Raw genomic sequence first — 26,460 nt, forward strand, 5'->3', positions numbered from 1 at the left:
ATAGTGAAAATTTTATTGAAAAAATGGTGAAAAACAAAACAATGTTTTTTTTCACCTCAATATTATGAATGGCAATTTAATCTAAATAGGATGAATATTAACTCAAACAAATATTTTTTTTATAAATAGTTACCTTACCTAATGGATTGTGTATGGATATTATCAAATCCAATCCAAATTTAATCTGAAAAAAAAACATATATATATATATATATATAATAGTAATTTACAGAAATGGTCTTTCGACTTTCTTCAGATGGAAATTTCCAAGTCAAGTTGATGTCTCCATTATGCGTGTCCTAGCGGCCAACATTTCCATGTTAAAATCACAACTGTGATTGATATTCCAATTCTTTTTTGCCATTACAAAGCTGTTTGTCTGCTAAACCAGGCAGTAACAAAACAGACAATGAAGATAAATAAACTACGCCTTCAACTGAATCTTTTACTAGTATACAGTCACAGGGGTCATCAATCCATGCTAGTAGTCATCGCCCCTCGATATGACCTCTTTGCAGGTTGGCCGTAGCAAGATGGTATGCTCGAATTGAGATACATAACTGCCCTTAACATCACACAGAGGAGGTAAAGGCTGCCAAAGTGAGAAAGGAGGAAGAGTTAGAGGATTGGGGATCCTGGGTGAGTTGGAAGATGATTACTTGGCCATAAACATATTACTTCAACCATATCAGCTGGCATAAAATATGCTTTTTTCTTTTCTTTCTTTTTGTTTTTTTTTTTTTTTTTTTGTGGGGGGGGGGGGAGGCTAAAAATTGAGAAATACCTGAACAATGCCAGAATCACACAGATTCTTGAGTGCCATTAAATATTTAGTCTCTCCCAAGCGATCTAAATACCTTCTACAAAAGGCTAATGTGGAGAAGTTCTTATTGATTGTTGCTAGCAGTTGCTTTGCTCTTGGCAACCTCAATGGGATATGGCCAACATCAAAATCTTTCGTGTAATGGCTGCACTCTAGATCTTCTCTTACATATCCTTTCCCTACAGGCACAGCAGAAAAGGACTTGTTACACCCTAGATCACAATGTTCTCCAAGTGTCATCCCTTTAAAAAAAAAATACATCGATTCCCTGCCATATGAAACAACTATTACCTGTAGATGCAAATGTTTCAATTGCAAAAAATTCACCCTCTTCCATTTTTGTCTGTTCCCCTCCTTTAACAATGGGAACAGATTTTCCAGCATGAATCTGGTAGGGGCCAATGCTGTGCCCATTCAAGTTACGGATGCTCTTAACTGCCGGTGACATTTGAAGTCAGTGCACACGCAAATATGTATTCACAGGTGATTTTATAATAAATCCACGAACATGCATGATATCGAGTGTGAATTCATTATCCATTAAGAAAAACATCGAATCACCAAAAGTATAATCATTTTCACTGATTCAGAATATGCAAGATCACCAGTTGTTCCTTATCTTTCAACCCTATACAAAGTTATTATTGAAACACAATATTTGCATTGAATCAAGCTTGAACAGTCAAATAATGATAAATCAATTACGAGTAAAATGGACCAGCACAATTTAGAACTGGAGCAGCTGAGGACCCCCTCATACACCCAGGAGCTCTAGACGGGAAAATAAGAACAAAACTTTCACAAGACTAGCTTCCAAGCTACTCATTCATTCCCAACAAAGTTACAATCTTTAAAGATTATATGGAATTGTTCATAAAATTGTCAATCAGCAAATTCGTTGTTAACAGTTCTATCAAACTCTTGAATAATGCAGCAACTTTTGAAACTTTACTTGCCCAAGGCTGTCTGGGATTGAGTTTTCAAAACCATGGTTAGCATCTAAGACCATGGTATTCAAAAAGCATCAAATTTCAGCTTTATCAAAACCAAGGTTTTAAGTTTATTGAGTTTTCAAAACCATGGTTTTGAAAGGGTTACCAAACATCTACATATCTATTTCTTACTCAACCTGCTTTTCACAAACTCAATTACTCAACCACAATACCAAACAGGTACTAACAAAATTATCTTTGGTTGTACTTTTGCATTATGTGGAGTGATGATACAAAAGATAATCAAATACACTCACAATTACAGTGTACCAAATAACAACTGAAATAACGGCATCAAATAAACATCATACCTTGAAACACCTTTCCATTAATTTCAACCTCGTATGATTCCATGACCTCTTGGATGGCAGCACCAACATCACATAGACGCACATCAATCCCTGATTCCTAAAAAATTAAATAAAAATCAATTCTTAAGCACAAGTTACAAAGTCTTCTAGAGTGGTTAAGGTTTTGAAAACAATTAAAAGAAACTAAATGAAGTCCTTAATCCTCTCAAGGAGAAAAAGCTTGCTTAGAGCCCCTTCTCCAATGATGCACCCCTATCCTGACTTAACTCAGTAAAATCCTCCCCTTCCTAAAAGAAACCCCTTGCAAGATTCTATACTCTTCTAGCAATGGAAATACAGGTGGTGAAAAGAACAAAGTCAGGCAGGATACAAACACCACACTTTTGAAGGGAGTAAGCAGGTGAATAGGGAAAGCAAGAAAGATACTTTGGTGTGAATTTTTAATGGGGAAGCAATAGAGCACAAAACTTGCCTTTTTTTAATGTAAGACCTGAATCTCACTGAAGAAAAACTAAATGGTCAACATTAAGAATGAGATGAACATAACTTGGGTGCATTACACGGTAATGACAAGATCAAAACTAATTTTCAGGGATCAAAGGTCAGCACCTTGATACCCGTGTTGGTTGCCTCGCGTGAAGCTTCAAGTAGTGGATCAAACATAGGGTTGAATGCCACTGTAAATGCACAGTCCACAATACGTCCTACAAATTTAATAATCACACATTAATTATAAAGGCTCTAGGTGGGAAAGACACTGGTAGCACATTGAACCAACAACTTAGTTCTGAGAAAACATATGAATTAAACCATAAAAAAGGTTGTACAATAAAGTTTTTACCATCTATATGGGTCCCAAAATCCAATTTCATCACATCATCGTACTGAAGCACAGTCTTATCCCCTGTATTTGGGGTCCAATGAGCAGCAACACTAACAATGGAAAAGAAATCAAATAAAAATATAACCATGTAAAGAAAAAAAGGACTCTGAATCACAAAATCCAGGGTATAAAGTTGGCATTTACCAGTTCAGAGAGCATCCAGTAGGAAATGCAATGCCAGCTTGCAGACCATTCTCTGATATTAGCTTACGAACAGTGTTCTCCAAGGTCTCGCAGAGATCAGTCATTAACATTCCAGGCTTCAAAATGCTTTTCATATACTTCCGAACCTAAAAACAAGTAGACAGAATTACAAGAAGATGACACCAAACACAGCAGGAATAAAGCTACACATAAGATCTATTAGCAACCTGGCGATGAACTTCGGCTGCCTGGCGAACTGAATTGTACATTGGGTGTTCAAGACGTTCCAATGCTCTTTTCTCTTCGGATGTAGCCCTCCACAAATTACTAAAAGATCAAGTTCCCACGGACAGGAAAAAAGATAAGAAATAATCAGAACAGGTCAAGTTAGAAAAAAAAAACAAGATGCTTGTGGGATAGACAAACACATTTGATAAACAATTTAACTTTTCATGTCTCAAAATTATAAATCAGAAACATAAAAAAACATATATCACTCTGCATTTAACAAATCAAAGTATGAAGTATGCATTGTTTTTTGGTATATGACTGCTACAGATTTTGGCTAAACTTCAGGTGTATTTGAGCCTATAATGTTGCACTACTAGTCAAGCTCAGAAAAAAAAAAAAAACCAGCAATATAATCTTGGCAGGCAGTGAATCCAATAGTCCACAGATACTCACAAGTGTAATCATTGAAATCAAGAGATTGGAAAAAGAATAAGAATAATAATAACATATACTCACTCGTCTTTGTATTGCTGGATTTCACCTTCAGGAAACTCCCCAGAAGGGAAAAGATCCACGACAGGAATAGTGGGTGGATCAGTCTGCTTTGCCAATTCCTTTTTTCTCCTGCATATTACAAGGGAAAAAAATAAGATCATGGGCTACTGAAAGCAAATGTTCAAAGGGACAGGGAATCAAAGATGTCTATATGTCCTCACTTGCTTTTGTTTTTCTTCTTCTTTTTCTTTGTAGCTTCTGCAAGAAAACAGTTACCAAATGCACACAATATCATATGTCAGCACCATTACCAAATGAAATCATCAAATCATCTCAATTGAGAAAAAAACAACATCTAGTGTTTACTTATATCTCAGAAAACGCCGGTATAGAACAATGAATTGATTCTCATATGACAGGATTCCCCAACATTGATAATGTGATCAGTGTCTGTCTTCTCAAAGCTAAATTAACAAGCATATAGAAGAATGACAAACTCTATATATGCCTAGCTCTGCTGATAAATTGTATTTTCAAGATTTCAAGAAAAAGATCGTGTCTTCACTCTTTCAGTTCTTTCGAAACTTACGCCTAGAGATAAACCCTTTCCCTACCCTACAAAACAGTTCAAAAACGATAGATTAAGAAACTTTAAGCATAATCCAACAACAATAAACAATCACCTTTGGTCTCTCCTTCCTCTTCTTCTCCTTCTTCTTCTTGTATTACTGAAAAAACATCAGAAGATTCACCGTTTTCCTTGCTGACCGAAGCCTCTAAATTCCCATTTTTCTCTTCTTCTTTAGTCCCATTTTCTTCAACCGGGACTTGGGATTTCAAGTCCTCACTTGCCATTGTTAAAGACCCCTTTAACTCAAAAAAAAAACAAACGATTCACATATTTTTTGACCCTCAAAATCATTCAATTTAAACCCAAAAAAGTTGAATAATTTAGGAAACAAAAAAATAACCAAGAGCCTGATTTTTTGTTTACCTGAAAGGTGAATGTGAGATCGAGCTATGTCTTAATATTTTTGAGATAAAATAAGTGATCGATGATTATATGCAGAGAGGCAGAGCTGAGAAGACAAGAAGAGCTTGAGCTTGAGCAGCTTAAACTGGAAGCTATTTTGGATTGTAGTTGACAACGAGCGCGGTTTTATTAAAAGAACTCTAAAAACAATTTTCTTTGTTGGTTAACGTGCGGGTAAAGCAATTTCCTATCGAACAATTTTCTTTGTTAGTTATTATTATATTGTTAAAAAAACTGTAGATAGCTATTGCTAGGAAAATATTTCACTTACAAAAGCGACATCATAATATTTATGTATTTAATACTTTGAAAATTTACACTGTTTTTTCTTTGTTTTTTATAATTGAGTTTTTTTTCTCATCTACGAAAGAATTTTACTTGCAAAGGTAAAATCATAATGGTAAATGCTTTGACAATTTACCATTGTTTTTTTTTTCTTTTTCTTACACTTTTCATTGCCTTTAGCTCTAGTTTTGTTTTTCCAGCAACTTCTCTAATTGATGTGTGTTCATTCTTTTTCTTTTAATTATTGTGATTTTTGTGGTTTCTTAATTTTATTTTATTTTATTTTATTTTAACTCACGGGATGTTTGGCCTTTTTCCAATTGCTTTGAAGGGTTTGCTTCTTCCATTGCACTCAAGAGAATACTCGGTTTCTAGCAGCTTTTTGTTTGATTCCTGGTGATCAGAATTCCCAAGTTATGTCATTGCTTTTTGTCTTTCTTTTCATCTGTTCTTTTTAATGTTGTTTTTTTTATGCGCATGAGTTGTTCATTAGTTATTGGTGATCAAAATTGCATGCTTATTTCATTGCTCTTTGGTTTTCTTTTCATCCGATGTTTTTAAAGTTATTTTTTTTCTTCTTCTTCCTGGTTTTAATTGACTCTTCATATGTTTTGCAAGGCTGTCTTTTTTTCATTGCACCTTAGACAACATTGGATTTTGCTTGAGCTATTTTGGTTTAGTCTGCAAATAATCTACACTGCCAGGTTTGTTTTTCACTTATGTCGAGTTCTTTTACTTTACAAAAAAAATAAAATGCAAAGTTTCAAAATCAGTATGTAAGCATCCAGCTACGCTTATATGCTGCTAGATTTTGCAGTATTGACCCGTGAACTTAAAGTCTCAGGAATCATAGAAAATATGTAGATAATTAACCATGGTTACGAGACTCAGTCTGGCCTGGCTTGTATGTTAGCATGGTGACTATTGACTCATGACCACGTCCGACAGATGAAAAACTTTTTTTTACCAAAACAAAGTTGTTTTAAGTTTTTTCCAGGAAAAAAAAAAAGAGACAAAGGTTAGGTTAATCCGAAGTGTTTTTTATATATATAGCGCGAACATGCTGTAAGATATTTTTGTTTTGTTCCTATTTCATGCCTCTCCATGTAAACTTATTTTTCAAAGTTGTATTTTACCAATTTTAATCCTGCATTCCTGCACTTTTTCTTATAAACTCTTAACATTTCTTATAACATCTTAGCATGCCAGCTCTGTTGTTTAAATTTGATGTGAGATGATGTTGGTTCTACACCAGCAATTCCAAAAAAGCAACGCCTCTCCATTTCATCACCTGAAAAGGTTTGCATCTACAATATCATTTAGTTCTCTGTATTGCTCTACCATCTCTTTGTTTAACAAAAATTAATTCAATCACAATCAGCTATATCATTCTCACTTTCTAATTCCCTTTTTTTTTATGAACTCATATATTCAGCAACAATTACATCTTTATTTCTCATTTCTTATTTATCTTCAAAAATATTTGATGTTTATTGTGATAGGAAATATTTATAGCTTACAGTTATATTTATCTTTTGCTATAGGAAAAAAACTAGCATTCAAATAATCAATGCTTTTTTATCCAACATCGCAAGCTGATTGGATGTTAAAAAACATAAAATATTTAGATGTAAGCACTTTTGTTTTACTTGAATTTAACTCTCTTTACTTAACTTTTATAATAACTTTTATAATTTACCAATAACTTTATGAATATCATATTTTTGCTGTATAATATTTCTAATTATCTTATCACTATTTATTATAATAATTAGAACCACATTTTATTTAAAACGTCTGTAGCATCGCACGGGTATCAAAGCTAGTAGCTTTCTAAAGGTTTGTTTGGAGTGTATTAAATTTTTTTTTTTTAATGTTATTTTTTAAAAAAATATTTAAGGATAATATTTTTAAAAAATTATTTTTTATATCAAACAATTTAATAATAATAATAAATAATTTAAAGCTAATTTAAAAAAAATATTATTGAACAGAAATCTCAAACAAAACTGAAATGATTTGTTTAGGATTTAACTTGTTATTTTATTTTGTTGAGAGTTATATTTTCATCCTTAAACTTCTATTAAAATCAATTATGTATTTCTTAAATGTTAATCTTTTCTAACTATGATCTAAATTATGAATTAAAATTATATAAAGACAATTCAAGGTAAAAATAGATGAAGACTCACCATGAATTTTGGAGGTTGATGATAGATCTTTTTATCTTTTCCATCATATGAAGGTTATAGTTTTTCTATATAATTTGACTGTAATCATATCCTTGATTTGTGTTTGAATTACCATTTTTTTTTGTTAATTAATTTTTTTGTAATAGTTACCAATTCATCATGGTAAAATCATTTTTTAAAAATATTGTTCAAACAAAATCAATCAATATCTTTTACCTCTTAAATCTATTTTCTTTTGAAATTAATAATTAATAGAATTCCATCAAGTAATCTTCTTTGATTATTAATAATATAACATCTTTGGTAGTATATCTACATCAAAATATGTTTTTTCTATTATTTGTTATTTCTCATGAAACTAATAGAATGTACAAAGTTATTCCATTTAATGCTGAACTTAAGTTAGGTTAACATGAATATTTTTATATTAAAAAAAGTTAAAAAAATATTATTTTCTAAAGAAAAATATTAATTAATTTTTATTGGATCAATTAAGTTATGAATTAACTCATCAAATTAATCAAGTCATATTCATTCAACTCTAAACTAACTTTGTTTAGAGCTAGCCTTCGCTAAAAAATAAATTCATTGAGTCTCAAATTAACCAACTACGGGTGTTGTAGCATTTACCAAATTAAAAGGAAAGTTAAATGGCATGTGAATTTCATTGTAGCTCTAGATATAGATTACCGTAGATTACGATAGTAAAATTACCATTTTACCCTTTAGTAACTGAAATTTTTACCTTCATAGGGGTATTTAAGCCTTTTCGTTTGGCTTAGTGGTCATTCGAAGACGATCATTTTACCCTTTAGTGACTTAAATGTAAGCCTTTAGTTTAAGAGTATTTCAATCTTTTCATTTGACTCAGTGGTCATTTGAAGATTGTTTGGGGTGTTTGCGTCCTTTTCAATTTTTTAACACAGTAAAAATACTCCTTTATCTCTAAAGTCAATAAAATTTAGAATTGTTGATCAAAGATTTTCTTGTTTTTTTCACAATATTAGTAACAATAAAAATATTTCATTGACCCTAAGATCAAAAAATGATGAGTTATTGGACAAGGGTATTTCAAGTTTTTGTAATTTTCATGTACAGTAAAATAACGCTTTAAGACCCATAAAAGACAAAAAAAAAGATTTGTCTTTGGAAGTATTTTTACATGGGCATTTTGTGTAATTAAGAGGACTATGAGAGCATTTTAGTATTTTTTTTTACGTTTCTTTTTTATTTTTTTATTTAAAAGTTGTTGGCGCGTGTTGCACACGCCTTAGCAAGTGAGCGACACCCGTTCTATTAAGGAGGTGCGTTTGACATTTTCCGGTGGAAAAATCTGGCTATCCACCATCTAATTAGATGTGCAACCATGCATTCTTTAACATGGTATGACGCGTGTAGATAAATAATGGTTGGATTGTTGTTGGTGATTGATTGCTTAGGTTTTTTTCTTTCTTTTCTCTCTCTTGACAACTAAAGTGCACAATTATTCTCTTTGTTTGTTGTTTGTCAATTTCAATCCTCATTATTTTTCAATTTTGTCCTTCAATTACAATTTCTTATCAGGGTCCATTTACTTAGGCCAACCAAGTTCAAAGTAAACGTGGGTTAGTCATATTTACAATACCCAAGTAAGTTGTGTCTGGCATGTTTGTCATATACAAGAAACATGGATTTGACATGGGTTAGATATGTTTGCCAGATCCAAGTACCTTGTGTTTGGCGTGGTTGTCAGACCCAAAGGACTTACGCCTGACAAACATGTCTAACTCATTCAGAACCACGACGCTTGGATCTGATAACTATATCAGACCCACATTACTCGGGTTTGACAACCACGCCGGACCCAAGGTATTTGGGTATACAAGACCATGACGCTTAGGTCTGGCAATCATTAAATTAAATAATTCATTTTGAATCAGCTCCCACACGATTTAATTTGAAACTCGAGTAGGCAAGGAGTCAAGTTGATAGGTTTCAAAATCGAACTGTTTAATTAAATTTAATAATACTTTAAAAAAAACTTCATACTTAAAAAAAAAAAACTTCATACTTAATTTTTTTAAAAAATTTAGAAAATAATAACCTGACCCCCAATGAAGCACGGATAAATATTCTGGTATACTTGTATATAGGGTTAGCATATGGGTGAATTGGATGGGGAAAAAAAAAGGTATTGCAGGACATTTTATTGTTTGTCTTAACCTTAAAATTTGTAAATCTCTACCCCCACTTGCTTTTGACCCGTAGAATATTCGAGTAAACTGAGCTAGTCAATCACAATTCTAACCCTCTCTTCCAACATCAATTTTATACATAAACAAATCCCCAATCAACTGCAATAAATTTTAATCAAATTCAATGAAGATGAAATGAGAACTTTCACCGTCCAATTAAGAAGAATTTATAACTTTCGCTTCTGAATTACTATGGACTAAAGAAAAAGAGGGGAAGCACTAAAAGAGTACTAGTGTGTGTTTAGAATATTGATAGTTTTTATGGTTACGGTTTATCATCTCTGCAGAGGCTAAGAACTTGAGACTGGCTCTGAAGGCAGCAGAACTGTAGAAGCATCTTGCAATTGAAATTCGTCAAGTGCATTGAAGGTGATTCTTACAACTAACACGAGCATCTCTTTTTATTTTATTTTATTTTTATCAGAATTGTAGTTTGCTTTTAACGTCTTCTGAAATACCGTTTTGCATCATTCACCAATCCTTGGTGAGAGAACTGCAAAATGGACAAGGAAATAAAATGCAACAAAAGGAAGCTATATTTAAGATATATATAGCTTGTGGAACTGCTGCGGCAGCTGGTGAAAGTACAGAACTCTTGATGCGCATTACTGACCAGCAGCAAATGCCTCTACTGGGAATGTTTTGGTGATGCCAGCAAGGCTCTTGAAGTGAATTTTGCCGGTGGGTGGATCATCAACGGTTATCTCATTTACTGGAGGCCATAGCATGAGTTCTTTAGCCTTCACTCCCTTGAGTTTCTTTATCTGTTTTTTGCTGACATAGCCAGTTATATCAGTGCCATAGCTCACAAGCTTGCTGGCCATCTTGAAGTTGTGCTCCACCTTCTTCTTTTGGACGATCCACATGTATCCAGTACTACTAACAAAACCAACTTCGATCACATCTGCAAGAGGAAGAAGTCCCAGGGGAAGTCCAAACTCCTCAAGAAGAGAGATTGCCATTTTAAGCCCTTCGTCATGACCCTTTGCGACAACTCCCCCTTCCTTCTCAGCCATGGGTGATGGATTCTTAGCTTCTTTGCTTAGAATTCACTTTTTAAACTAATTTGTTTGATTGGAGTTGCTTTGAAGTGGTGCCTTAATTATACAGTTTATACCCAGTGCTCCCTTGCATAAGACAAACTTAACGGAGAAACCAAAGTGACTTGCATTGCATTAACCACCGCCATAATCGGTTTTTTCTTCAAATATTGGCTGTTATCTTTGTTATTTATATGCTTTAAGTGTAATTATTTTGTAATATTGACTATCTGTAACTTGTCCTCCTTGAACAGGAAAAATATTCTCCTATGCAATCTCATTAGTGCCGTCTTTCCACCCTGAACAAAGGATTGTCACTAACAATTTACAGTACTTGCTCCCGCAAAAGCATGATGTTAAAGATGGCTGAATTGCTTACATTTTATATTGCCGCAGCCATTTCATGTCGCGCATAAGGGATTTCACTCGAGTAACGATTCTGAAAATTGATTTTGCTGGGCCTAGAAAACTCAAGTGTAAGTCACTGTTCAGTCATCAGTGCAAGTATGGTGCATGACAAATTGCAAGGCAGTTTATATAGCCTTTGATTTTCCTGAGCTGTGTTTTGTGTTGCTGTTGAGGCTCTGGTTTTGGTTCTTTGTAGAAGATGAAGTTGTCCTGCACGGAAGTTGAGCTTCTTTGTGAGCTATAATACTTCATTCACTCGCCAATTGGAAAAGAAAAACCTGTGGCAGCCTGGCACACCAAGGCCATTATGGCTTGATGGCATGCAAGTCCTATATTGAACCTCTTCTAGGGATATTACCGTTGGATTGTTCGATGGTAAGAACCATATACTACAAAGAAATTGTCGCCTCTTTTGCACATTATCTCCTTTTCTGTTTCAAAATTTGTATGGATTTTTTGTCCTTCTTCAAAATTAATTTTTTATTAAAAAAAAAACTAAGACAATGCAGCTCTCCACTTTGGATTTGGATTGAAATAGTAATTTACAATGTTTTTTAAACAATTTATTAGATGTAGAAAAGTTTAATTTGATCCTTTAATTTGTTATTTTTATATTTATTTGATCCATGTAGTTTTAAGTATTGACATTTCAGTATTTAAATTTCATTTTCTCATGTTTCAATCACTAGATATTGAAAGATAAGAGGGAGAGTCATTGAAAAGGAAAAGGAAAGAGATTTTCACATGCTATATTCTAACTACAAAAAGATAAATATTGATGTTAGCGAGTTCATCCCAAAAAAGGAAGTTCACGTGATGTATTATGTCATGCACATAGTGTAAAAAAAAATAGCACATTAGCTTTTAAGGGGTGTTTATTTTTACGGTTGAAATCATGTTTTGTAATTTTTAAAAAAATTACTTGAAATTATTTTTTTATTATTTTGATGTGCTGGTATAAAAATAATTTTAAAAAATAATAAAAATATTATTTTCATGTATTTCCAAGTGAAAAACAATTGTTATCATACTTTCAAACAGTATCTAAGTATGTATTTAACATTGTGACAGTTTTTTATGATTATGATTTAAAAAAAAAATTTTAAAAAGTATTTTTAGTTACTGTGAGAAAGATTAAAACATATATTTAGTTAAAATTACGATTAAAATTGTTGTTAAATAAAAGCAATTGAAAAATATTTGGTTAATATTGTTGTTAAAAATATTGTTAATAATAAAATGATTAAAACAATATGCATTTCATAACATTAAATTACATAAGTATGTGATTATTAATACATTAAAAAAATATAGCAAAAAAATATTAAGGTACTTGTTTATATATATATAAAAAACATGTAATAAATGTACCAATTGCAAAAGTTGGTTAAATTAAGAATCTAAACATTATTATTATTTATACATGTTCCGAAATATAAACTATTTTTATTATCTCATTAAACCAATTACAATCTTATTATAAAAAAATAAAAGAATCTACTCAGACCAATAGTCTCAAATAAAATCAGCTGCGCTGAAATGTAAGAGAGACTGTTTCAGGGAGAAGGTAAGAAGGCAAAATTTCTCGATCAAATCTTTGCTGTAGCCGTGGCTTATTGATGCAAGAAGGTGGAGTTATTTTTTCTCGAGAGCCATGACTTACCTTCCAAATCCTTTTAAAATGGCTAGCGCATAAGCCTTTCAAGCCCATACACACAGTCTGACCTACCTCACGAAGTACTTTGGGCTTGGGTCTAAAACTCCTAGACCCTCACCAAGTCCACAAAGCCATAGGTTTTTCAAGGACAACGCTTTCAGGGTTTATGATCTGAGCTCCTTCTCCACACTGCTTCTCTCTAGCCCCACAAAATGCCACCTTTAACCTCCCTCCACCTACGTCATCTCCTCCGCCACTACCACCTCTCCTCTCCTCCACCACCAATAACTTTCTCTTTGCATTCTATCCCTACCCATCTCCCCAAAATCCCAGCTTTGCCCTTCTGTCTCTCCCAAAGACCCTTCTCCTCCTCCCAAACCTTAAACCCTAACAACACTGAAAGTCCAGATCCCGCAATAGTTCAGTCTCTATCTACTGAGATTTCAAGAGACCCAAACACTGATCCTTTATCAATCTCAGAAAGGCTCCACCTTTCCTTCTCGCACTTAACGAAGAACAACGCTTTAACACCTTCTCTAGTCCTGCAAACCCTCAAGCTTTCTCCTGATGCAGGCCGTACAGTTATTGGGTTTCACAATTGGCTTATTAAAGATGCAAACTTTGAGCAAAATGACGAGTCTTTGGCCCTTTTTGTTGACTATTTTGGTAGAAGAAAGGATTTTAAAGCAGCCCATGATTTGCTTGTTGAAGGTAAAAGTGTTGCTGGGGTTAAGTGTTTTGAGTCTATGATTGATAGGCTTGTGAGAGCAGGGAGGACAACACAGGTCATTGGGTTTTTTGAGAGAATGGAGAGGGATTATGGGTTTAAGAGAGACAAGGAAAGTCTTACGTTTGTAGTTCAGAAGCTGTGTGAAAATGGGTATGCAAGTTATGCTGAGAAAATGGTGAAGAATTTGGCTAATGAGATATTTCCTGATGATGGTATTTGTGATTTGTTAATCAAAGGTTGGTGTGTTGATGGGAAGTTAGAGGAGGCTAAAAGATTAGCAGGGGAGATGTATAGAGGTGGTTTTGAGATTGGTACAATGGCGTTTAATGCTATGCTTGACTGTGTTTGCAAGCTTTGTCGGGAAAAGGATCCTTTTAGGTTGGAGTCGGAGGTGGAGAAGGTGTTGATGGAAATGGATATTCGTGGAGTTCCACGAAATGTCGAGACTTTTAATGTATTGATTAGTAATCTGTGTAAGGTAAGGAGAACTGAGGATGCAATGAAGTTGTTTTCTAGGATTGGGGAATGGGGTTGTTGTCCAGATGAGACTACATTTCTTGTTTTGATCAGGAGCTTGTATCAGGCAGCGAGAGTTGGTGAGGGGGATGAGATGATTGATAGAATGAAGAGTGCAGGGTATGGTGATAAGCTGGATAGGAAGGCTTATTATGGATTTTTGAAGATTTTGTGTGGGATCGAGAGGCTTGAGCATGCTATGAGTGTGTTTGAGATGATGAAGGCAGATGGGTGCAAGCCTGGGATCAAGACTTATGATTTGTTGATGGGGAAGTGGTGTACACATAATCGTCTTGATAAAGCAAATGTTATTTATAACGAAGCGTTGAGCAATGGGGTGACAGTGACACCCAAAGAGTACAGGGTGGATCCGAAGTTTATGAAAAAACCGAAGGCTGTTAAGAAAGAGAAGAAGAGGGAGACATTGCCAGAGAAAATGGCAAGGAAGAGGCGGCGGCTTAAGCAGATTAGATTGAGTTTTGTGAAGAAGCCCAAGAAGGGGATGCGCCGTGCCCTTTGATCACTATCCAATTCATATTTCATCAAGTAAGGATGTATGGCAATGTTGGTTGCTGTTTGTTTTGAGATTCAATCTTGTTTGAAGGTTGTTATTGCCTGCTAGGAATAAAATGTTTCTTCTGGTTCACAGGTGCTTGAAACAGTATAAGCATTATATTTTCGGTCAGAACTAAATTCATTGAACTTGCAAATTTCTGAGGTCTGATAGCATGATCATTTGCGCTTTGCCCGTTTCCTTCATCTGCAGTGTTTTGTCTACCGCGCACTATACTGATTATGTTTACGATACAAACGGAGCATGTGCTTATGAATTTCTTCATTTTAACTGTTTTAATTCAGACGAGCCTGTTTTCTACTAAATAGATATCAGTCGATGCGACCTCACCCTTTCTCTTAGCTTGTATCCTGTGTCTTGTAGGTTGAGAGAGGCACCGATAAAGTGGGACAAGGGTATTAGGATGATATGAAAGGCGAATTCTCTCTTGATAACTTATCTTAGCATTTGAACATGGTTTACATTTTAGTTTCAGATTGATGTAATCAATGGACTGCCTGATATTATTGTCAATTTATAAGAACTTATTCTTATAAGAGCTAATTCTCCATTAATGATTTCATGGTTACCCCTGTTCAATTTATGTTGAGTTTGTATTGTGAGTCATCTGTCAATGCAATATTTTGTTTTATGTATGACTCTCCTACGAAAGTTTTCCTGCTGGATAGCAAGGAAATGCTTTCAAAAATTATAACAATCTGAACTGATGGTGGTTCTTGTGAGTCTGTGGACAGACATGGAACTTGACATTTTCAACTGGGCGTCGAAGTGGGCATGAACTGGGGTGGTGGTAAATTGCGTCATGTGATATCTGAGGTTTTACTGATAAAATTAGAAGTTCTTTAGTTAACTGGATCTTTAGTTAAACTGGTTATCTGGTGGATATTGCTAGTCTTCTCTTGTCCAAACAAAAAGCAAACTTTCTTTATAAAATCTAACCATGGCTCTTCATGCTTTTTTTTTCTTTTCTTTTTTTAGGGCGTCCATCTACAGCTACAAAGCTACTGATTCTGCATGTCTGGTTATTTGTGATTTCTAGTTAACTTTACAGGGTGCTTGTTAGAACTGTTTTTCACTAATAAAAACATTAAAATATTTTTTTTTATTTTTATTTTTATTTTTGATAGCAACACATTAAATCATCAAAAAGTAAAATAAAAAATATAAATTTAATAATTTTTAAAACAAAAAAAGTTTTAAAACGGATCCAAATATAGTTAAAAATGTAATATCAAAGACACTAAATGCTGAGATGAATCTTCCTAAAAATTGATGTTATCCTTGGGGCTTGAAAGATGTAGTCTTAACTTATTAGTGTTAAATGCTTGAAGTTAATTGGGGTAAGAGAGAAAATCCCCTGAATTATTTATTGCTTTTAAATTTTTAATTGATACTTTTGACCAATGAGGAGTTTGGATTGATACCCGGTTAATTCTAATAAAAATAATTAATACATATATATTAAAGTAATATTTTGTTTATTTCTAAAAATTTACTTTTAATATCAACAAACTAAAAAACAATACAAAATAAATTTAAAATCCAACTCAATCATAATATGATGATGGAGAAAACTCAAACTACACATCCCAAAAACTTGAAAGCTTTATTATTAAACTTGACAGATACAAGATATTGATCACGATATATAAATTTTGGGAAAACTAATATTACATTTTGGTTAAGAATAATTTTATCTATAATGCAACAATCAAAAGGATTCTTCTTGAACTTAACTTATTCTCTTCACGCATGGGAAGTATCTCACCAGGACACAATAAATTGAGATACAGAAGTGAGAATCTGCATTCTGTAATGCAACATGATCTCAACCATCAAAACTGAAAAGGAATTCAAGAGGCTAAAATAAAATAGAAAAGGATTCCCAATGAACAGAATCAAATGTCATCATTAAATCATCAACCTTAGTACCTTAAACGAGTTATAAACCAAGAGCTCATGATCGAAGGAGAAGTGTAGAGAATTAGCGGAGGTTGTGTTCTTTTAAATTCAACAAAAGTAGCCCCAAAAATAAACCCTTGGATTACTTAAACATGTAAATTTATCAGAAACAACCAGCAAGAACAATAATCACTGATCACTTTTTACCATATATACAGTAGAACCTACAGCATGACCTAGAGCCAAGACACATCACCATATGAAGAGGAAATAGTAGATTCTACCGTTCTTAAGGTGGACAAATTGGGTAACAATAACTTACATGAGTTATTGCAGCCTAACTGTTTTGAAGGAAGACCTCCACAGCATTGCTGAGCTGAAAATGATACTTCAATTGAAATTCCCATTTCGAGAATCTCCTCATAGAAACACATTATAATTTTGCCATCGGATACCAGATCCATTAGCATGCTTACCATGGATGAATGCACAAAGATCTTCTATCAAACTTGTCGTTGAGATCTTGTACAATGTGTGATGTGCAGTTTTTGAGAAGAAATCCCTTGATAACAACATTATACCATCTTAATCAATGGGCACTGTAAGAGTGAAATACCAGGAGTCAATGTTTTATCACACATTTTAGCAAAGAGAGTTATTGCTTCATGGATCCTTCTACTCTTACAATGGCCATTGATCAAGATGTTATAACTATGAAAGCCAGAAGAGTAACCTTTGCTGCCCATTATATTTTAACTAAATTTTAAAACCATCCACTTGTCTCTGCAAACAATGTCCACCCACCTGTCTTTGCAAACAATATCATGTGAATATCAAACATTTATTATGGCATCGGCAATTAGATTTCATATATGATTCCTAACAATTCCATTTGTTTTTTTTTTTAAGCTAAATACTGTTTCTTCCACACAGTCCACCCTAATAACCAGCCAAATTTCACCATAGATGAGCTTAGGGTTCATGCCGACCATCTGACTGGATGATATAAAATCATCAACACTGTTGTGATCGACATTGCCACCAAATACACCATTTTTTATAGAAAAAAAAGCACTTAAATCTAATACTATAAGCAGGAGCAGTGGAATTTAGGGTATGAGAATTTGGAACTAGAATATTGAGCAGTAAAAATAAAAACAGGAAAGTTAGCAATACCTATTTATTGTTGTAAGTGAAAAGCAGTGGCAGAAACCCTAAAAACGCTTGTCGCCGCCCTGTCATCTCATCTGCGAAGGTTTCTCTCTAGATTACTGCAATCTGCTCCATCTTGAGTGTCTCATCTTTAAAGAGGAAAAGGTCCACAAGGATGCCCTCCTCATGGGCCCATAACGAAACAATACCTTAAAAGGCCCATAAAGCCCTCAAATATATAAAACAAAAAACAAAAACATCATTTTAATATTTATAAAAAAACACATTACAAAAAAAATAACAAAAACGTTATATTATTTTTCATTGTTCAAATGATTATTATTTATATTTAAAATTAAATAAAAAAATCAATTTTAATATATGTATGAAAGTTCTTCTAAGAATATCCTGATTGCAAAATTAAACTTAAAAGTTACATAATTTTATAATTAGTTCTCTATACATTAATTTTTCATTTACATTCCCAAATGCATCCAGAGTAATGCATAATAAGAAATGATAATACATGCACCAGAAACTCGGCTAGGTATTTGCATAATTGTTTTTTAAATTATTTTTTAAAAAATATTAAAATAATACTTTTTTTATTTTTTTAAATTTATTTTTTATATTAACATATTAAAAAAATTATTTAAAAAAATAAAAATAACAGTTTTTTTTTTAAATAAAATCATTTTTAAAACGTATTCTCGGATTGGAAGCTACAGACAAAAAATGGGCTGCTTCTTGAGGCTCAAGCTTTGAATGCAAATGGAAAGTCATTCAGCTAAGCAAAGACATCCTGTATTGTCCCAATTGACAAACTGCAATAATTTCTAATCAGATCTTGTCAGTATTAAGAACAAGCATCACTATACATGTCGTTCAAGTATCCTGATTCTATCACAATGGTTTTTCGTCGTAAAGAATAGTTCTTTCTCCCATAAAATTTCTTCCTTTTTTTGGCATTTTTTATAGTCACAGAGTTTTCTCGATTATTTCATGATTTACCAACATCTTTTCTCCAAAAATACTCGTAAACTAAAGTATATCACTGCAACACTAACTTCATGAAAGAAAGAATTTTTTTTCATGGGCAGAGCTACAAAAGTTGAACAAGAGTTAATGAGAGGAATAAGGGATGATGAGCTGCAGGTTGCAAGGTTCTGAGACTGAGACTGAGACTGAGACTGAGACTGAGACCCAGATCAATAATACCATCACCTTCCTAGGCTGATAGTAAGAGGAGTGAAGAGCTGGAGTTTTTAGAAGGAAGCCTGATGCATCTTAATACAGTGTGCATCTCCTCCTTCTACCTTTTCTGATGCTGATAAGATAATTTCATATTTGTGAGTTGCTCCCAGTGGCGGAAGCAGGGGGCTGGCAGGGCCACGGCTCTTGCAAGTAATTTTTTTTCTAGCCTTCTCCTCTAACAAATTAGATTTTTAGTTTTAATAATAAAAATTTTGAATTTTGACCCTCTTAGAATGTTTTTCCTAATTTGCCACCCAAACTAGAAGTCCTACAGTTCAACCCTGATCATTCACTGACAGGTTGCTCACCGTCGGATTTCCAACCTGAAAGCAGAACCACTGTAGAAGGAGGAGATGCACACAGTATTAAGAGTACAGTCCATTCGAAAAATTACTTAAAAGTTCGTTGTCATAATTGATGAGAGAGAGACACACAGGCCACTTACGAGAGATGAGCATAAAATATAGCTAGTCAAGTCTGCACCGTGTGGAGCCCAAGCGGCTTGGCCAGTGCGGGACGCAGATTCTTAGAATTTATTTAAATAAACGAAAAACACGTCACAGCAAATACATCCGTGTGGAGCCCAGGCGGCTTGGCCAGTGCGGGACGAAGAATTTTAGAATTTATTTTAATAAACGAAAAACACGTCATAGCAAATATATCTCGTTTACTTTATTGATATTAAAAACTATTATAATATATTTTTAAATAAAAAAATATCTTAAAAAACAATACCTTTCATTATCTAAAACACACCCCATACTAGAAATCAAATTCCCAAAAAAAACCAAATCAAAATAATTACAAGAACACGGCAATCGTGATCATACATTCCCATGCCATGAGACATACTCGAGAACACCATCCCGTCAAATTTGGAACGTGCTCTTTTTTTCTATATTTATTTTAAATTCTTTTTATATTTGTTTTGATTTTATTCTTTATTATTTATTTTTTTATTAAATTTAATCTTTTTTTTTCAATTTGCAATTTATTTTGTTTTTCTCCTTTTTTTTTATTAATTTTCTTTTTGATTAACATATCTAATTTTTGTTTTTTAAAAATATCCAAATTCTTTTCATTATAATTTCTTTTGGTTTCATTTATCTTCTTAATTATTATTCTTAGAGTTACCCCTCATTGTTTAATTTTATTTAATTTTCATGCCAGTTTTTATTCTTATTTTTTTATCATTGTTTTTAAACCTGGCTCAAGAGTCCATCCTGAGCAAATCCTGGGTCACGAATCGAGTGAGTTGGCCAAGGATACCCAAATAAACTTGTCATGTTTGTTTTTGTGTTTTAAAAGCGCTTTTAAAAAAATTTAATTTTTTTCTTTACTTCAAATTAATATTTTTTGTGTTTTTAAATCATTTTGATGCGCTGATATTAAAAATGATTTTAAAAAAATATTATTTTGATACATTTATGAGGAAAAAACACTTTGAAAAGTAACTGCAACCACACTCTCAAACATGCTCACCTAAAAAGTTATCCAATTGGTTTTAAAAAAAATTCACAAAGAGGTTGTGTCCTCATTTTTTAAAAACATAAATTTTAAAATTGAACTCAAGGTTGATCCCTGAACAAGCCTTGATTCACAAGTCAGACGGGTTGGCCAGAGTTACTTGGATAATTATTTTTTTATTTTACAAATATATAAAAATGATATTATTTTGGTTGAAAGTTTTAAAAACAAATCAATAGGTTTTAATAAAATTTAACAAAATAAATTCAACAAACTTAAAAAAATTATAAAGAATTTAATGAAAAAATTGGGTCCTCTTTTTTTTAATCATGATTGTTAAACCAAGTAGTTATTGGGTGATAAGTCAAGTAAATTGATCAATCTAATTTTTTATTTTACAAATATATCAAAATTACATAATTTTGAGAAATATTTAACAAATAACATCAACAAGTTCTTAAAAAAATTAACAAAAAAATTGTTTCACATTTCTTTAGTTGTGATTTTTAATTAATTAATTTTTATATATATAATTTTGCTTCGTAAATTTGCTGCTCCATGAAGCTTAGAAATCCTTGGAAAAGATGGCCCGTTGTCGTTGTCATCATGATGGTGCATTAGATGCTTCAACAACTTGCCTTTGTATTTGCTTGTAAATAACTAAAAACAATCTCTCTCTCAACCATACTTCGGAAGATTACTTAAAAGCCCCTTGTCATAACTGATGTGAGAGAAATACACAGTTTGCTTACGAGAGATGAGCATATAATATATGCCTAGCGACTTGGCCAAGCGGGACGAAGACTTTTACAAACCAGTAAGCAAATTCAAGTAGACAAATTCCGTCTTCAAAACACAGCCATGTTGCTTCTCTGAAACTTCAATAGCAGAAGAAAAGCTCATCACCATACACTTTCACCTTTGCCATTTCTCATCTCACACTGCCCTTTATTCTCAATATTTACTTTACCGTTTCTTGCTCCCATCCCCTGCTTTTAGTTTTCCTCGCACCTTCTCTACTTCTTCTTCTCAACATCCATTTCTTTTCCATTCCAAGACAAGCTATGGCTGATGCAATTGTTTCTGCTCTCGCGAGTACAATCATGGGGAACTTGAATTCCTCAATTCTTCAAGAGCTTGGACTTGCTGGGAGCCTAGAGACTGATCTTGAACATCTCGAGCGCACGTTCATAACTACTCAAGCTGTGCTCCAGGATGCAGAGGTGAAGCAGTGGAAGGACCAGGCTATAAAGGTGTGGCTCAGACACCTCAAGGATGCAGCTTATGATGTTGATGATTTGCTAGATGAGTTTGCCATTGAAGCTCAGTGGCATCAGCAGCGAAGAGATCTCAAAAATCGACTAAGATCCTTCTTTTCGATCAATCATAATCCACTTGTTTTTCGACAAAGGATGGCGCATAAATTGAAAACTGTGAGAGAAAAACTGGATGCCATTGCCAATGAGAAAAACAAGTTCAATTTAACACCACGAGTTGGGGACATAGCAGCTGATACCTACGATGGACGGCTTACTAGCTCACTCGTGAACGAATCAGAAATTTGCGGAAGAGGCAAGGAGAAAGAAGAACTAGTCAACATCCTGCTCTCTAATGCAGACCATCTCCCTATTATTGCTATATGGGGAATGGGGGGACTAGGGAAAACAACACTTTCTCAAATGGTCTACAATGAAGAAAGGGTTAAACTGCAATTCAGTTTGAGGATCTGGGTGTGTGTATCTACTGATTTCGATGTAAGAAGATTAACAAGAGCCATCATAGAGTCCATTGATGGTGCCCCTTGTGGTCTTCAAGAATTGGATCCCTTGCAACGACGCCTCCAACAGAAGTTAAATGGAAAGAAGTTTTTGCTTGTATTGGATGATGTGTGGGATGATTATGGTGATAGGTGGAGTAAATTGAAGGAGGTATTAAGGTGTGGAGCTAAAGGTAGTGCTGTCATAGTAACTACGCGTATTGAGATGGTTGCTTTTAGAATGGCAACAGCTTTTGTAAAGCACATGAGGAGATTGTCTGAAGAAGATTCTTGGCAGTTGTTTCAACAGCTTGCATTCGGGATGAGAAGGAAAAAGGAGCGGGCACGCCTGGAAGCCATTGGAGTATCAATAGTAAAGAAGTGTGGTGGTGTTCCTTTAGCTATAAAGGCACTAGGAAACCTAATGCGGCTAAAAGAAAGTGAAGATCAGTGGATAGCTGTTAAAGAAAGTGAGATTTGGGATCTAAGAGAAGAAGCAAGCGATATCTTACCTGCTTTGAGGTTGAGTTACACTAATCTATCACCACATTTGAAGCAATGCTTTGCGTATTGCGCTATATTTCCAAAAGATCAGGTGATGAGGAGGGAGGAGCTGATTGCTTTGTGGATGGCAAATGGCTTTATTTCTTGCAGAAGAGAAATGGATTTGCACGTCATGGGTATTGGCATATTCAATGAACTAGTGGGAAGGTCATTTCTGCAAGAGGTCGAGGATGATGGATTTGGCAACATAACATGTAAAATGCATGATCTTATGCATGATCTTGCACAATCCATTGCAGTACAAGAGTGCTATACGACAGAAGGCGATGGGGAGCTGGAAATTCCTAAAACTGCCCGTCATGTAGCATTTTATAACAAATCAGTAGCTTCGTCTTCTGAAGTTCTCATGGTCCTATCACTTCGCTCACTTCTTGTGAGGAATGAACAGTATGGGTATGGAAGGGGAAAGATTCCTGGTCGAAAACATCGAGCCTTGAGTTTACGTCTCGGGGTGGACAAATTGCCAAAGTCAATTTGTGATTTGAAACATCTAAGGTATCTAGAAGTGTCAGGCTCCAGTATCAGAACACTGCCCGAAAGTACAACCTCTCTCCAAAATCTACAGACACTAGATCTGAGAGATTGCAATAATCTCATCCATTTACCAAAAGGTATGAAGCACATGAAAAGTCTAGTCTATCTTGACATAACGCGTTGTAATTTACTTCGATTTATGCCAGCTGGAATGGGGCAATTGATATGCCTGCGAAAACTTACTCTGTTCATTGTGGGTGGGGAGAATGGTCGTCGCATAAGTGAGCTTGGATGGCTGAATAATCTTGCTGGTGAATTGAGTATCGCAGATCTTGTGAATGTTAAGAATTTAGAAGATGCCAAAAGTGCCAATTTGAAGTTGAAGACAGCTCTTTTATCACTGACTTTATCTTGGCATGAGAATGGAGATTACCTTTTTTACACTTGGTTATCTGTGCCACCACAACAAAGAAAGAGTGTTAGTCAGGTAAATAACGAGGAGGTCCTTGAAGGGCTTCAACCTCATTCAAATCTGAAGAAGTTGAAGATATTGGGATATGAAGGTTCAAGATTTCCTAATTGGATGATGAACTTGAACATGACGCTACCAAATCTGGTAGAGATGGAGCTATCAGCATTTCCCAACTGTGAACAACTTCCACCATTAGGGAAACTGCAGTTCCTCAAGAGTCTTGTATTGCGTGGAATGGATGGTGTGAAGAGTATTGACAGCAATGTGTATGGAGATGGGCAAAATCCATTCCCATCTTTCCATTCAATGGAGGGATTAGAGCAATGGGCTGCCTGTACTTTTCCTCGCCTTCAAGAATTGAAGATAGTCAATTGCCCTGTGTTGAACGAAATACCAATTATACCCTCCGTCAAAACATTACACATCGAGGGAGGTAAGGATTCATTACTTAGGTCAGTTAGGAATCTCACTTCTATCACTTCTCTTGATATTGTAGGGATTCGCAATGTGAGGGAGCTTCCCGATGGGTTCTTGCAAAACCATACCCTCCTTGAAAGCTTAGAAATTGATGGGATGCCAGATCTGGAGTCTTTGTCAAATAGGGTATTAGATAAGCTTTCTGCTCTTAAAAGCTTGAGGATTTGCGATTGCGGGAAACTTGAAAGCTTGCCAGAGGAAGGTCTTCGTAACCTCAATTCCTTGGAGGTTTTAGAGATAGAGTCTTGTGGAAGATTAAATTGTCTGCCAATGGATGGGCTGTGTGGCTTATCTTCCCTTCGCAAGTTATATGTTATGCATTGTGATAAATTCACATCTCTATCAGAGGGAGTGCGACATCTTACGGCACTTGAGAATTTAGAGCTTGGTTTATGTCCAGAGGTGAATTCATTGCCAGAGAGTATCCAACATCTCACTTCTCTCCAGTATCTATTCATTTGGGGTTGTCCATATTTGGAGAAAAGGTGTGAGAAAGATTTAGGAGAGGACTGGTCGAAGATAGCTCACATTCCTAAGATTAGTATCAAGTAAAATTGATATGCAAAATTTTTAAAATAATTTCTCATTAACATTGAAGGAGAATAAAATATATATTTTCTTAGTTTTAATTTGTTGTAATTGTTTAAATAACTTTATCAACTTCATTATTGTTATATTTTTCATATAAATGAGAATTTAATTAGAATTACACTTTTTTTTTTAATCTTTTCAGCTCAAATCGTTATAGAATAAGTTTTCTATTACTTTAAATGACCAATATTGATTTTATTATAATTGAAGTTTAAGAGAATACAATCAAATTGAAGTTCTTGTGCCATCAAACAAATGGTTGCATCATTGCATGGAAAAAAAATGTTCGAGAGAATACAATCAAATTAAAAAAAAAACAGATTAATTAAAACACCAGTTATTTCAAAACAAAACTTGTATAAGAAAATCTACTGTTGAAGCTTCTCAATTAAAATATCAATCTCATAGTCATCATTTTAGTCTGTATGAAGACGTAATTTTACTTAATTAATTGAAACTAATAATATTAAACAAGAGGTGCTAATATTAAACTTTTTAATCTTAAAATACACATCGCTCATACCAGAAAGCATATAGAGCATCAATACAAACAAAATGGAAAATCGAAATCTAATCCATCCAAACAATAAACTTATTACAAAACATGGAGACGGCAATTTGAGTAATAATTCAAGATTGTAATTTAACAAAAAGCTTCATGATGCTTTATGAAATGAAAATTGTTTACGCTTAATAAAAAATTATAAATATAAAACGAAGATCATTTAACACCTCATTTGTTATGCAATTCAAATTTATTCTATTATATACGCCCTACAATTAAAAGAAATGATCAGTAGATTGTATGAATTTTGCTTCCCTGCTAATCATCTGACTTTTTCTTCGGTGTAACATGAATACTTCCTACTTCTGCTGTAAATTTCCCTTCATGGATCTTCTTGTGTGTTCGTGACAATAAGTCATCTTGTCCACCAGCTGCCTCAGTGCTCCAGTCAGGTATTGTGCTATATATTCTTTATCTTGATTTTCTTATTACTTTTCTCCATTTAAATTCTGCTCTTTAAACTATTTTGTTAGCTCATTAATTATGTCTGTTCTCAGTATGGTGGGTAGAACATCTTCCTTTATCAGTTGATAAGCTCTGTTTCGATAAATCCTTAGAATTAGAATATAAGTTGTTTTTGTTTTTCCTACCAAGAAAGTAATCTACGCATTTGTTTAGTTCTCGAATAGGATTGACAGGGTGTTGCTAATCACATTAGTTGCTTTACATCTTGTCCGATTGACAGGGTGCTGCTAATCACAGGGCGTCCATTCTTGTTGGCCGTGACAGGGAGAAAGAAGGAAAGGAGTAGTTGGAGGACAGAAGGCTTGCTTCAAACATGGATTCATATGTTGTGACTTACATGATTGCAGAGATCACCATTCCCTGCAAGCCATGAGAACCCCAACCAACGCCACATATGTTGTGACAGTAGTCTTTCTAATGAACCATGGAAAGATTTGTGTGAGTAGGATGGATATCTTTCAATTTGTTTCCCTTTACATGTGAGGCAACAATCTAGTGATATAATTACTTTGCTTGCTACATGATTCTGCATTTTGTGTTGAATAATATAAGGCTCAGTTTGAATGACTTTTATGGAAGTCCAGATTTCCAGTGCCTGGAAATGGGTTAGCAAAGATTTTTTATTTTCTTGAGCAGGTGTATGCTCATCCCAAACCTATCAAACCCATGCCATGAGTACAACCCAAAACGAATGAGCTCAAGTTATCAAAAACCATAGCTTAAACTTATCAACATTTATCAAGGAAAACTTACGCCTAGCCCGGTATTATCAC

The 26,460-nt window shown here is 34.1% G+C and overlaps 4 protein-coding genes and 1 long non-coding RNA gene across 14 annotated transcripts; 2 read left to right on the forward strand and 3 right to left on the reverse strand.

Annotated features, from left to right (window-relative positions):
- Positions 1–263: 263 nt before the first annotated feature.
- LOC133671058 (methionine aminopeptidase 2B) lies at positions 264–5,057 on the reverse strand. Of its 4 annotated transcripts, none has more exons than XM_062091680.1 (12): positions 4,874–5,057; positions 4,563–4,746; positions 4,101–4,137; positions 3,901–4,008; positions 3,381–3,480; positions 3,154–3,299; positions 2,968–3,059; positions 2,736–2,830; positions 2,127–2,223; positions 1,115–1,258; positions 785–1,002; positions 264–592 (listed from the first exon to the last, which is right to left on the reverse strand). In XM_062091680.1, exons 2-12 carry the CDS (start codon positions 4,732–4,734, stop codon positions 482–484), a joined length of 1,320 nt encoding a protein of 439 aa, XP_061947664.1. In that variant the 5' UTR covers positions 4,735–4,746; positions 4,874–5,057; the 3' UTR covers positions 264–481. The 4 variants fall into 4 exon arrangements, with proteins under 4 accessions (XP_061947664.1, XP_061947665.1, XP_061947663.1 ...); XM_062091681.1 differs by having other exon boundaries at positions 3,901–4,005; positions 4,563–4,752; XM_062091679.1 differs by having other exon boundaries at positions 4,563–4,752.
- A 5,033-nt stretch (positions 5,058–10,090) lies between these two features.
- On the reverse strand, positions 10,091–10,639 carry LOC133670838 (uncharacterized). The gene is made up of 2 exons (XM_062091436.1): positions 10,237–10,639; positions 10,091–10,116 (listed from the first exon to the last, which is right to left on the reverse strand). The coding sequence occupies exons 1-2, from the start codon at positions 10,637–10,639 to the stop codon at positions 10,091–10,093; spliced, it is 429 nt and encodes a 142-aa protein (XP_061947420.1).
- Positions 10,640–12,866: 2,227 nt separating this feature from the next.
- On the forward strand, positions 12,867–15,510 carry LOC133671367 (small ribosomal subunit protein mL104 (rPPR9)). Of its 4 annotated transcripts, none has more exons than XM_062092111.1 (2): positions 12,867–14,520; positions 15,283–15,510. In XM_062092111.1, exon 1 carries the CDS (start codon positions 12,941–12,943, stop codon positions 14,492–14,494), a length of 1,554 nt encoding a protein of 517 aa, XP_061948095.1. In that variant the 5' UTR covers positions 12,867–12,940; the 3' UTR covers positions 14,495–14,520; positions 15,283–15,510. The 4 variants fall into 4 exon arrangements, with proteins under 4 accessions (XP_061948095.1, XP_061948093.1, XP_061948092.1 ...); XM_062092109.1 differs by lacking the exon at positions 15,283–15,510 and adding an exon at positions 14,891–15,086; XM_062092108.1 differs by lacking the exon at positions 15,283–15,510 and adding an exon at positions 14,912–15,086.
- A 927-nt stretch (positions 15,511–16,437) lies between these two features.
- Positions 16,438–19,241, reverse strand: LOC133671029 (uncharacterized). 3 transcript variants are annotated; one of them, XR_009834199.1, is made up of 2 exons: positions 17,627–19,241; positions 16,438–17,049 (listed from the first exon to the last, which is right to left on the reverse strand). It is a non-coding gene; the product is annotated as an uncharacterized LOC133671029 (long non-coding RNA). The 3 variants fall into 3 exon arrangements; XR_009834200.1 differs by having other exon boundaries at positions 16,438–17,254; XR_009834201.1 differs by having other exon boundaries at positions 16,438–17,258.
- A 1,803-nt stretch (positions 19,242–21,044) lies between these two features.
- Positions 21,045–24,754, forward strand: LOC133670996 (putative disease resistance protein RGA4). Of its 2 annotated transcripts, XM_062091609.1 has the most exons (2): positions 21,045–23,254; positions 23,324–24,754. In XM_062091609.1, the coding sequence occupies exons 1-2, from the start codon at positions 21,388–21,390 to the stop codon at positions 24,616–24,618; spliced, it is 3,162 nt and encodes a 1,053-aa protein (XP_061947593.1). In that variant the 5' UTR covers positions 21,045–21,387; the 3' UTR covers positions 24,619–24,754. The 2 variants fall into 2 exon arrangements, with proteins under 2 accessions (XP_061947593.1, XP_061947592.1); XM_062091608.1 differs by having other exon boundaries at positions 21,045–24,754.
- Positions 24,755–26,460: the final 1,706 nt, after the last annotated feature.

This window comes from Populus nigra, chromosome 13, assembly GCF_951802175.1.
Source record: "Populus nigra chromosome 13, ddPopNigr1.1, whole genome shotgun sequence".
Taxonomy (NCBI): domain Eukaryota; kingdom Viridiplantae; phylum Streptophyta; class Magnoliopsida; order Malpighiales; family Salicaceae; genus Populus; species Populus nigra.